The following is an 11,887-nucleotide window of genomic DNA, read 5'->3' on the forward strand; positions in this document are numbered from 1 at the left end:
TGTAAAAACTTATGTGAATAGAATAGCTACAAGTTAAATCTATCTTACATTTATCAAAATTATCCTTTTACTTTCAATAATCCATTGAGAATGATCTCACTATGAGCCCACTCAAAGGGCGACTAGCAATTTCTATACTCCATAATTTATTTTAATTTTTATTTTCATAGAGAAGTTTATTATTAAAAAATAATGATTTCTTAAGAATGTTGGAATAAAGTAACTTGATGTCATGCCCCGCCAAACTCTTGTCCAAATTCATGAATGAATAAGTAACAGATTCCCTGCATTGCGTTTGTCAAACAAGGCGGCCGAAAGCATCTGTAGAAACTGAGTGGACCGGGGGGCTTTTTTTTTTTTTTTTTATTCACACATTATTTATTCGTGATAATAGTCTAATAACTTATAAGGAAATTAAAACTATCAAAAGATATCTCTAGACTCAAATTCGATGATCCTCCAATATTTATGAAGAGAAGTAGTGTTATAACTATAAAAAATAAATAAATAAAATTATATAAAAATAAATTTATAAACTAATATGACTGTTAGATCTAATTTACGATAAAAATAATTTTACAATTTAACATATTATATCAAACCACCATCACTTTATAAATTTACTTTAATATAATTTCTTCGTAACTACGTATTTCTTGATCCATCAGAATATTTTTTTTGTTTTTTATAATTTATATACCCACCCAATTTACCCAACTATTGAAGTGAAATATACAAAAACTATTATGAAATGTTTTGATTCGTGACATACGTATGTCATAAACAACAACCGGTCTAAAAAAGACTAACTTAATCTCAACCGACTCATGAAATTAGTGGTGCTAACATTATAGCTAACAAATTGTAACAACCATCTTCATCTAGAATCATGTCATATAACAAACTTGAAGAGCAGTCAATAATTTACACCGTTTCGGACTAATTTCATCCAAACAATACATTTGGAAAAGAGCTATTGAAGAGATCGACGAGTGCTGCCCCAAACAATATGATGTCACCATTAAAGAGGAGCACCTCTGGAGGGAGACCACCTTAGTATGATTTTGCAAAAATGGCTACTTCCTCTGCTGGATTACCAGTCATCAGGCATGTTTTAATCCCTTGAGGCTGTTGGAAGGGAAAACACCTAATAGTCGCACCAGTCTCTTCTTTCACTTTTAACTCATCTTCATCACTGTAACATTAGTTATAGCATGATATTATATTTGCAATTTATGTCTAACTTGTCAACATACTTCCTATAAAAATATTCAAAAGATTCGGATGATGAAATACCTAGCTGACCAAGGACCCCTTGCCCACTTGCCCTGAGAGATTGCGAGTTTGAGTTCATCATACGAGCTTACATCCACAATGTTACTGCAAAAGTATCCCCTTCAGTATGAATATCTCCCTGTCTGCGACTGCATGTATGTGTCTCAAAGTGATAAATATTAAATCAAGAGTTACCTGTCCCGAAATGAAGTTGCCTGTCCCAAAAGAGAGGACTGGATCTCGTCCAATTTGTCTTTTACATAAGCCAGTAAAATTGAAGGTTCCATAGATATTCCAAACACCTTCCCTTGCTTTCCAGGAATATCTCTCCTAGAAATGACCACACTTCTACTGGAAACATCGCGAGGACCAATCTCAATCCTTAGAGGGACTCCCTATATACAATCAGCATGTTGTTTAGAATATTATCAGTAACACAATATCTAGATTTTATCTTCTCTTTGTTAAAAATATGATATCAACAGTCAACTTTCGGCTATATTGTCCAAAATGAAGAGCAAAGTATCTATATATGTGTATGTAAAGCAAGGATGAAGACCCAGTACAACAAGAAGATTTGTTATCACAGTTTGGATACAATGCTGCACTCTTGATGTTCATGAAAAGAGACATACCTTCATCTCCCAGAAATTGAATTTCCATCCTGGGGTTCGTAGGTCCGAGTCATCAAGTTTAACTTGAACCCCTGCAGTTTGCAATACCTCTTTTACAGATGATGCGGCGTTTAGAACTTCCATTTTTTCAGCATCCTTCTTCCAAATTGGTATGATTATCACCTGGAATCATTGCAATGCACATTTATTAAGAAGTAATCATGCGTGCAAGAACCAAGTCAGTTGAATTAAAACATGCAAGTGCCTACTCATCCTTTCTCATGAGAAACTAGAACATCAAGGTAAAATAATCAAGTTGATCAAAAAGTCTTCAAATTAAAGAGGTTGGGCAAGTTGACAAAGTATTCCTGGATTATTTTTTTTATCGGTAATCAGGGTATTTTATTCATAAAAGTAGGAAAAGCCCAAAATTATTCTTAGATTATCACATCGTTTGGATACTCTTCATCTTTTACCTTGCATTTTTAGCCAAAAAAATACGCATGGAATCTATCTTTGTAAGACAGTTCCATTCTCATCATGACTTGGAATATAAAAAGCCACACTCTACTCTTGCTCATAAGAAAGACTTCCATTCTCATCATATTTAATCTCCATAGAATGAGAGTGTCACCCACATTCTCATTTTGATCATATTTACTTGCAAGAGTACACCTGTTTCAATTAACTGATTACTGAAGCCATCAACAGCCTTACATAGAAATCCGGTGTATAAACTCTGAAGGAAACTTTACTGATCTAGGCTATCATGAAGCATTCTGACATCTCTGACAAGCATAAAATATAAATAAAATTTAACTATTTATTCAACTATCTTTCTTTAAAGACTGTTCCCAGCATTATATACAGAAGCTTAATTTCCATGATGCAATTATCCATTAAGATTGCAACACTTTGAGAACTAGACTTTTGATTGTAAGCAGTACATCGTAAAGAGACAAACTTCTCAGAACTTTGTCAAAACTTCACTGAACAGTGTGAGCCTTGGTACTATCATGGTGCCAAATGAAGTATCATCTAACTTCCCTTCTGATAGAGACTCTAAGAAATACACATACAATTACATACTTTGTTTATCTAGTCTGTCATTCCAGCCACCCGTGTAATGCTAATCAATTAAGTAGGAACCCACGTCGCATGGAACTTGCTTTTTGGCATGTTCTCCATGCGATAGTTGCTTTCAAAATTGTCCAAAATCTTTGCTGTATTTGAGATATTGAGACCAACAAGCATCCAAGAAGAATCCCAAAAAATTGATGATCCTGCCAACAAGTCTTCAAGGGCCAATCTTAAGTCTTCATCCTTGATTGGCTACCCTCACACAGTTATAATGTTGACCCACAATAACCACGTCACACTCACAATTATTCACTAATTTTCCTTTATCAGTAATTATTCACTAAAAAAGTAATCCTGGAAATCCTGAATCAACTGAAAAGTTACCATAGCTGAATTCATTTCATTGCAAAGCAACCAAGGAAGTCTTTAAGTAAGATGTCACAACAACTTCCACTTTAGTGAGAGAGAGAGCGTCATAACCCTACATGCCGCCACCCTTGGTCCGGCGAGTGGTGTCTCACCTCCGGCATAGACAAGGTTGACGGGTCCCGGAAACCTCACCAAGGGCCGTCCGACACTGTTTCTCCTTCCAACGACCAAGGTTTTCACAAGGGCAATTATCGGGTAGTGGAATAGTGATCGTACCACCGTGGGATCCAACGGCCATCGACACAAAAAGGGTCAACTGTGACCCGCGAACCTTCTGGGAGTATTCCGGTGCAGGTAACTTCTCCGACAACAGTGGAAACCTTTCTGTCTAACTTTTTGCACAGAAATTTCCATAGGTGTTTTTTTGGGGCCTTTGTTTGATCATGCTGCATTGTAACTTCTGATTTGGGTCATCGTTTAATCAGGGTTATTGCTTGATCGTGCTATATTGGAGTCAGGATACGTTTGCATGGGTCTGTGGTAGTTCTTCTTCGACGTCTAGGAATTCTTTCAGTGGCTCTGCCTTAGATTTGCAGTGGGCACAGAACTATTCTTTTCATTAAGAGGATGAAGTGGGAGCAGTTGGGCATCTCTAATTTGGGATTTGTCAATGACGACGTGCGATATGGATTCTTCTCTGTTGGAAGGCGGGAGATGGTTGAAAGTGGAATAAAAAACTTTCGTTTTTACGAAAGGAGGTAATACTTTTCATATTTCTGAATGTAGCAAAAAGATAGCTAAGTTCTTGCATCTAGGTGGGATGGCAGCTTTGTGGGTGGCTAAGGGGATTAAGGATTGTTTAGAACTTAACTGTTATGAAGGTTTCTTTAGAGAGTTAAGGATGGGTATTGGAGTTTTTAGAATTCAACATCTTGTTAACACAAGGGGTAGCTTTATGCAACTCTCAGAATTCTGGAATGGGAGGAAAGGTTTGTTGGTTATTTTGGAGGGCGCAAATGGCTTTGGTTGGAGTGGCTTTTTGCAGTCCATTCAAAGTGTTACTGGGTCCAAAACCACTATGCTGAAGCATGCAAACAGGGGAGAGTTGGTTGATGGAAAAACAATGGGAAAGCCTTCTTCATTCAAAGGTGCTTCATATGCTGAGGTGTTGAGGTCACTAGCAAGTAGTCCAGCTAAGTTTAGCTCAACAGTAGAAGGAAAGGGGAAGGCACTTGTAGGAGACAAAGATCGTCAAGTGACACTGGGAGAAGTGGAGGAGGTCTTGTGGGATGTTAAATCTCAATTGAACAGAGTTATGGAGTATGTAAGAGATCTAATGATTAAAGTGGATAAGGGGCTGGACCTAGTTGAGGATTTTGGTGGTGGGTCGAGAATGGATAGAGGGAGAGAGGGGGGGGGGGGGGGGGGGGGGGGGGTGCAAATCTTTCGGGTTTGAAGGCCACAAGTGTGCTAGCAAAAGTTTCAATGCCGTCACAGATAAGGTCATTGGATGCTGGCATCTTTGTCCATACCAATGTCGCTATGCCTCTTGAGGGAGCAATAGGGCCTTAGACACCAATTGCAGATGGGGTTGGTACTTTTGTACAGGGTTCATTTTTAGTTGAAGATGGGGGTCCCTCCAGGGTCTTGTGTACTTTGGAAGAAACAGTCGAGCCTCTTTTAGAAGATGCAAACGGGGTAACAAAAGTTTGTGTTTCCCTTACCTGTTCTATGTCTCCTGAGGGAGCAATAGGTGATGGAGTACATACACGCAATGTTGATGGAGGGGAGGAACCTGTAATGGTGATAGAAACAATGGACAACAACCATATAGCTGTTGAGTAACCATTTGGTAGGAATGAAATTATTGGTTCATTGTTGGTGCCTTGTGTGGAGGAAGGTTTAGAGTCGGGAGTGCAGTTGGGTACTTTGTCTGAGGATAATGTCGTTCCCATGGATTATCTTCCTTCGGTAAATGATATAGTAGGCTCTCCATCGGATTGGGTTTTGAATAAAATTAACGGGTGTCAGCAAATTCTGAGGCTTTCACATGAAGAATATAAAGACTAGTTTAAAGCAATACTCACTGCAATCGAGGCGAGCCATGCACTTGAAACCAAATCACATTTCAAGAAAAACAGGGACTTAAAGCGTCTTTCATGGGCAATCAACTATTATGCTAAGGGAGGTAACTCAAGTCGAGGGAAGACTAAAGGGAGGATATTGTGAAGAGGATTTTCGGGCATTCTTGTAGTGGGGTTTTCAGGTAGATGATTAGTTTAATAGGAAAACAAGGGGCTAGGGTTGGGGAGGTGTGTTCCATTCAAATTCGGGCTTGATGTATTTTGGATAGTTTTCACAGGTTTTTTGGGTCATTAGGGGCTTTTTAGTATGAGCAAGATGTTTTCTTGTATACGTCCAGTGTACTTGGTTACTCCTATTGATATATATAATAAAAAAAATACATATTACTTATAAAAAAAAAAAAAAAAACCAACTTCCACTTTAATAAGTTTTACTACTTATTAAAAACAAGGGCAACTGATGGTCTTGAGAAGGATGTTCTTCACAACCAACTACAACCCCAAACAAGGCAAATTTAAACCTTAACACAACCAATCTCATTGATGTCTAGAATGCATTAATGAATTCATGAATTATGAACTTAAAAAACCAAGCAATAATAAATTTGGTTCAGAGAGAAATAAACAATAACTATTGGACAAATTAAATTCCTGCAAAATTGGCTACAAAGGTAGTAAATCCTTTTGCTTCTGCAACAATGAATCCAAATCAGAAGCCTCACAAATTGGCCTACAATGATCTTGTTCATTTTTTTTTTTTTATTCAAACAATGGCATGTGATGAGTTTTCTTCATAAATATTTTCATGCTCTTTTATGAAACAAAACTTTTAAACTTATATTATCAGAATGATTTAGTTTCATTCATTCCCACACAAAATATTAAGTAAAACTTAACATTGAAATACATCTACACCAGTGCCAACAACATCAGGCAGAAGACACATAAAGAATTCAAATGTACCTGTATCGGTGCAAGCCTTGGAGGCAGCATTAGACCTGCATCATCTCCATGGGTCATTATAATTCCACCAACAAAACGGGTACTAATTGCCCATGATGTTTGCCATACATGTAGCCTCTGTCCATTTTCATCTGTGAACTATACAAGCAAACACATCGATCAATTTCTGCCCCACAGAAATCAAGAAAGAGCATCAATGATAATGAAACTAAAGGAATAATAACATGTATTTTCTTCCCTTTTGAAAACTACAGAACTAAATAATAAAAGACGTTAAATTCCCAAAACAGAACAAGAGACGAGTATATAATTAGGGGGAATAGTGGGGAAAAATTACAATTTGAACTCACAGAATGAAATATTTTAACTTAATAGAAACTAACTATAACATTATAAACATATGTTAACAAAATTTTTCTGTACAAGTGCACCAGTATCATACTAAATCAAATAAAATGATCATCCAACATGATGTAAAGTAGAACACGCGCATGTAGAGAGAGAGAGAGAGAGTCACAATGAAGAGATTGGAAACAGAAACATCCAAGCAAAAGCATTGATGAAGCGATCGGAAACAAGTTGCTAAATTGTTAAAATGCCACAGCACACTTGTTGAATATTTTAATAAACAAATTATATTCTTAAGCTTTTTAATCATCATCCTCTCATCATACCCTGAGGTGACATCAAATGGTTGAAAAACTATTTTCCAATCATTTGGAACCCACATCAAATGATAAAAAGGCTCATGAATAGCATTTCTTGCTTAAATAAACTCAACAAAAACCATGGTAGTATTTCAAGCACCTGGGTTCCAAAAGCACGGGAGAAGTTCTGCCCAAGATTGTGGCTGGTTCCAGCCTGTAATGCCTTCCGATCACCCATCATGGCTTCAATCGTATAGGTCTTAGAAGCACCAGCAAATGTCTCGACTCTAGATTTTCGACCAGCAATAACAGGTATTGCAGCTTGCTCATAAGCAAATTTTGTATAGATGTTAATCATCTGTATGGCCTGCAGTTCAGAAGCACCAACAAATTAGATGAAAACTATAATTTGATAAGGCTATCAGAAGTCTTCAGGTTTATATGATGTGGACCTCATTTTCTGCCTCTTCTGGAGTAGCATGAGCAGTATGGCCCTCTTGCCAGAGAAATTCAAGGGTCCTTATAAATGGTTTTGTTCGCATCTCCCATCTAGTGACATTCGCCCACTGAACCATATCAATTGGAAAAATGAAGAAAATTAGTATGTAATGCCCCTGAATAACTGGAGGCACTTTAAACGATAAGAAATAGCTGTACCTGGTTAACCATGAGAGGAAGATCACGGTAACTATGAATCCATTGAGTGAACATGTGATTTACTATGGTTTCACTTGTGGGTCGAACCTGTCAAAGCCTCAGGGAGCAACAATCAAAGCCAAACCTTAGGTTATAGTTTTTCAACAACTTAAAGGGACACATTGCTTTGGCTCGGAATAAGAAAAAAAATTGTTTGCATATCGTGAGACATAGAAAGGCAATTCCAAGTGGGTGAAGAGGTAAAAGTACCACAAGTTTTTCTTCAAGTTCCTTTCCTCCCCCAATGGTCACAAGAGCTAATTCTGGACTAAAACCCTCAACATGGCTAGCTTCTTTCTCTATAAATGAGTATGGTATAAACTGCACATAGATCAGGATACAAGCATCATATATATGAGTTCCAAATTCCACTCAAGAGCGCACAATATATATTCTTGATTGGCCATAGCAACAACTCGCAGACTTCATTGCGGCACCGTTTAAATTTCAAACGTAAAATTCGTAGGGATCCCTTCATCCCCACAAGTTGAATCCTTCCTCAAGATAGCTCTTTTCTTTAAAGAAATAACGGAATATCGATAGTTCATTTTCCAATTCAAGAGAAAAAAAGTTCAGCCTGAATCATCTCTCATGGAAATTATCATATAAAAAACGCTTACTCTGAATAAACGCATAACTAAGCTAACAATAAGCAAGAGAAGTTTCGTTCCAAGAACGAGTTCTTTCATTTTCTTTCACCTTTCAAAATAATGGATGACCAGAATAACTGAATAAAACAGTGGCAAAAGAGCAAAGTATATGCCAAGTGATAATTCATCGTCAGAGCCACACCTGGGGGAAATACATATTACTGTGACCAGTCTCCTTGAACTTAACGTTCAGGAATTCCTGCGTAACAAATATAAACGATAGAGTCAAAATGAGCTTTCAAAAGCAATGGAAAAGCACTTCAAAATTCAAAATTGAAGACAACAGAAGTAATTATCCTAAAGAAACTAAACAATACCTCGTTTTCGGAGATCGTAAAGTACCTGAATTGCTTCCCAAATGGCATAACCGTAGGGTCGAATAACCATGGTGCCGCGGACGGGGCCGTAGTCGGCAAGCTCGGCGTTCGCTATAACATCGAGGTACCAAGCGTTGAAATCCTGGGACTGAGACGTGATGACTCGGTCCGGGTAGTTGCTCATCCGGTTCTTTGAGTTACCATCCACCCGGTCCTCGCTCGTGGTCTCGGTAGCCGCCGTTCCCTGCGCAGAGAACCTGGCAGCGGATAAAAGCGGCGAAGGAGGCTGCCCGCGCCACCGCCTGAGAAGAGCCGGAGAACGCCTGAGGGAGTTGGTGGTGGCGGGAGAGAATAGAGACGAAGTGATAGAAGGGAGTCTGAGACAGACCACCATTTTCAAAGCCGGGGTTCCAAACACCAAAGTCTAGTCTTCTAGAGCGGTGAAGACTGAAGAGTGAGGGAGAGAGATGAGGTTTCGAAGGTGCGGTGAGATCGACGAGAGATCGTCGTGGCCTTTTTCTTTTTATGGGCCTTTTTTTATGGGCCGTACGGAAGGTAGACTGTTATAAATAGAATCCCCTTTTTTTTAGCTAAGTTCGGTTTCGTTTCAACATTTTTTAGCCAACTTTTATGGGCTTTTTCTTAACTTTTTTTAATATTAAAATAATAATAATATTTTAATATTTTATCTTAAAATATAAAATTATCATCTTATTACCAAATCTAAATATCTATCTCAATTCTTATGTGAGGAAGAGATATGGCCCACTAACCCAATACACAGTAGAATAGTTGTTGAATTGTTTGTAAATTCTATCCTGATTCGTAAGCCCAATTACAGTATCCAGAATTCATCGGATTAAGAAAGTGTTCAAAATTCAACAGATTCTTGTAAGAAGAGATAACAAAGTTCCAACTTCTATTGCCTTCTACAAAACAGCTCAAGCAAAAAGCTCTACTGCAACAGTGAAGTTCTGCTGTAGAAGGCAGCAAACATTCTTTCTTAGCACAGGCCAGATTAAAAATAAATAAAAAATTCTTAGCATCAGAGTTTATCCTAGAAGAACAAGCATTTTTACATGAAGGAAAATCAAATCAATGCCTTCGCAATTCTGGAGTCTCCATCAACTTAAAGTTGATGAAGTCGTAGTCGTTGCAGAATGTGAAGTGATAGACTGATTTTTGTTGTGGCACCGGCCTATCCGAAAATCACACAAAATAATTTTTAAAGTGGTTCAGCAAATTGCCTACATCCACTGGAGCCTCTTTTATAGAATTTGTACGAGATTTACAAATAACTCTACAAATTCCTATCTCTCTCTCACGTCCCTCTTTCTCTCTATTTTTCTTCTCACCCACTGCTTCTTTCTGCTGATCAGAACTCTCCTATTTATAGGAGAAGTTCTCTTCAGCTGCTGATTTCGGTGCAGCAATCAGCTGCTGAAAATACGGAGTGGGAGCCTAATAGAAACAAGGCACCGAATGGTGCCTAACAAGACAATGCACCTTACGGTGCATGTACAAGTCATGCCACTTGGGTGGCTGGTCAACAATCACCCCCTCCACCCAAGTGTGCCATATTCGGCTGTTTGCAAATTGATTCATTCTTCAAATGAATGCACCTCTTTCTTTGACATGAGAGACTTCTGCTATCGAATATGCTCCATTGCACCCGAGGGTGCTCAGCAGTGTACAATACTGATCAAGTCCAAACAGTGTTGGAACTTGATTCCTGTGACGACCTTCGTCAACATATCTGCTGGATTATCTTCAGTGCCAATCTTCTGAAGTTTGATGTCATCTTCTTCCAATATCTCACGTACGAAGTGGAAACGGACATCTATATGCTTTGTTCGAGAGTGGTATACTTGATTCTTGGCCAAATGGATTGCACTTTGACTGTCACAGTAAACGGTAACCTCTTGCTGCTCAAAGCCCAAATCTGTTACCAGTCCCTGTAACCAAATGGCTTCTTTCACGGCTTCTGTTACAGCCATGTATTCAGCCTCAGTTGATGATAGTGCAATTGTCGACTGCAAAGTTGATCGCCAACTAACTGGTCCTCCAGCCATAGTGAACACATATCCAGTTGTCGATCGGCGTTTGTCAAGATCACCTGCATAGTCTGAGTCAACATATCCAATTACTAGACTATCTTCACTCTTCTCGAACTTCAAACCAATATCTACGGTCCCCGCAATATACCGTAGAATCCACTTAGCCGCATGCCAATGAACCTTTTCAAGATTATGCATATAGCGACTAACTAAGCTAACGGCCTGGGAGATATCAGGTCGTGTACACACCATGGCATACATTAAGCTTCCAACAACACTTGCATATGGGACATTCTTCATGTAGTCCCGCTCTTCATCGGTTTTAGGAGAATGCAATGCACTGAGCTTGAAATATGAGGCCATAGGAGTACTCACCGGCTTCGTCTTCGAGTCGATGTTAAAGCGTTGCAATATTCTCTTCAAATACTGCTTCTGAGTAAGGTGAACTGTACCTTTCACCCTATCTCTGCTGATCTCCATCCCCAGTATTCTTCGTGCTTCTCCCAGATCTTTCATTTCAAACTCATTACTTAACTGAGTTTTTAAGCGATCTATCTCCCCCTTACTTTTACATGCAATTAACATATCATCTACATATAAAAGCAAATAAATGAAAGATCCATCTGCAAGTTTTCTGAAATATACACAATGATCGTATTGGCAACGAGTGTATTTCAGATCCATCATAAAGCGGTCAAACCGCTTATACCATTGCCGAGGTGACTGCTTCAAGCCATAGAGAGACTTCTTCAGACTGCATACCCAATTTTCTTTGCCAGCTTCTTTGAATCCTTCTGGTTGAGACAGATAAATCTCCTCTTCCAGATCACCATGTAAGAAAGCTGTCTTCACATCAAGCTGTGCTAACTCAAGGTCATATTGTGCAACCAAAGCTAGCAATATCCGAATGGATGAATGCTTCACAACCGGAGAGAATACTTCACTGTAGTCAATTCCCTCTGTCTGAGCGTAGCCCTTGGCTACCAACCTAGTTTTGTATCGCACTCCATTTTTAGCAGCTTGATCATCTTTCTGATTGAAGATCCACTTACAGCCAATTACCTTCTTTCCTTTTGGAAGCGGCACAAGCTCCCAAGTCTGGTTCTGGTGAAGAGAATGCATCTCTTCATTCATC

General features: G+C 38.7%; 1 protein-coding gene across 1 annotated transcript; it reads right to left on the reverse strand.

The window, feature by feature from the left end:
• Window positions 1-810: 810 nt before the first annotated feature.
• On the reverse strand, window positions 811-9,197 carry LOC122311174 (proline--tRNA ligase, chloroplastic/mitochondrial). The gene is made up of 11 exons (XM_043125612.1): window positions 8,721-9,197; window positions 8,521-8,577; window positions 7,939-8,049; window positions 7,690-7,776; window positions 7,485-7,598; window positions 7,193-7,399; window positions 6,386-6,523; window positions 1,911-2,072; window positions 1,471-1,670; window positions 1,297-1,380; window positions 811-1,195 (listed from the first exon to the last, which is right to left on the reverse strand). Exons 1-11 carry the CDS (start codon window positions 9,087-9,089, stop codon window positions 1,054-1,056), a joined length of 1,671 nt encoding a protein of 556 aa, XP_042981546.1. The 5' UTR covers window positions 9,090-9,197; the 3' UTR covers window positions 811-1,053.
• Between the last annotated feature and the right edge of the window lie 2,690 nt (window positions 9,198-11,887).

This window comes from Carya illinoinensis, chromosome 5 (genome assembly GCF_018687715.1).
Source record: "Carya illinoinensis cultivar Pawnee chromosome 5, C.illinoinensisPawnee_v1, whole genome shotgun sequence".
Lineage (NCBI taxonomy): Eukaryota > Viridiplantae > Streptophyta > Magnoliopsida > Fagales > Juglandaceae > Carya > Carya illinoinensis.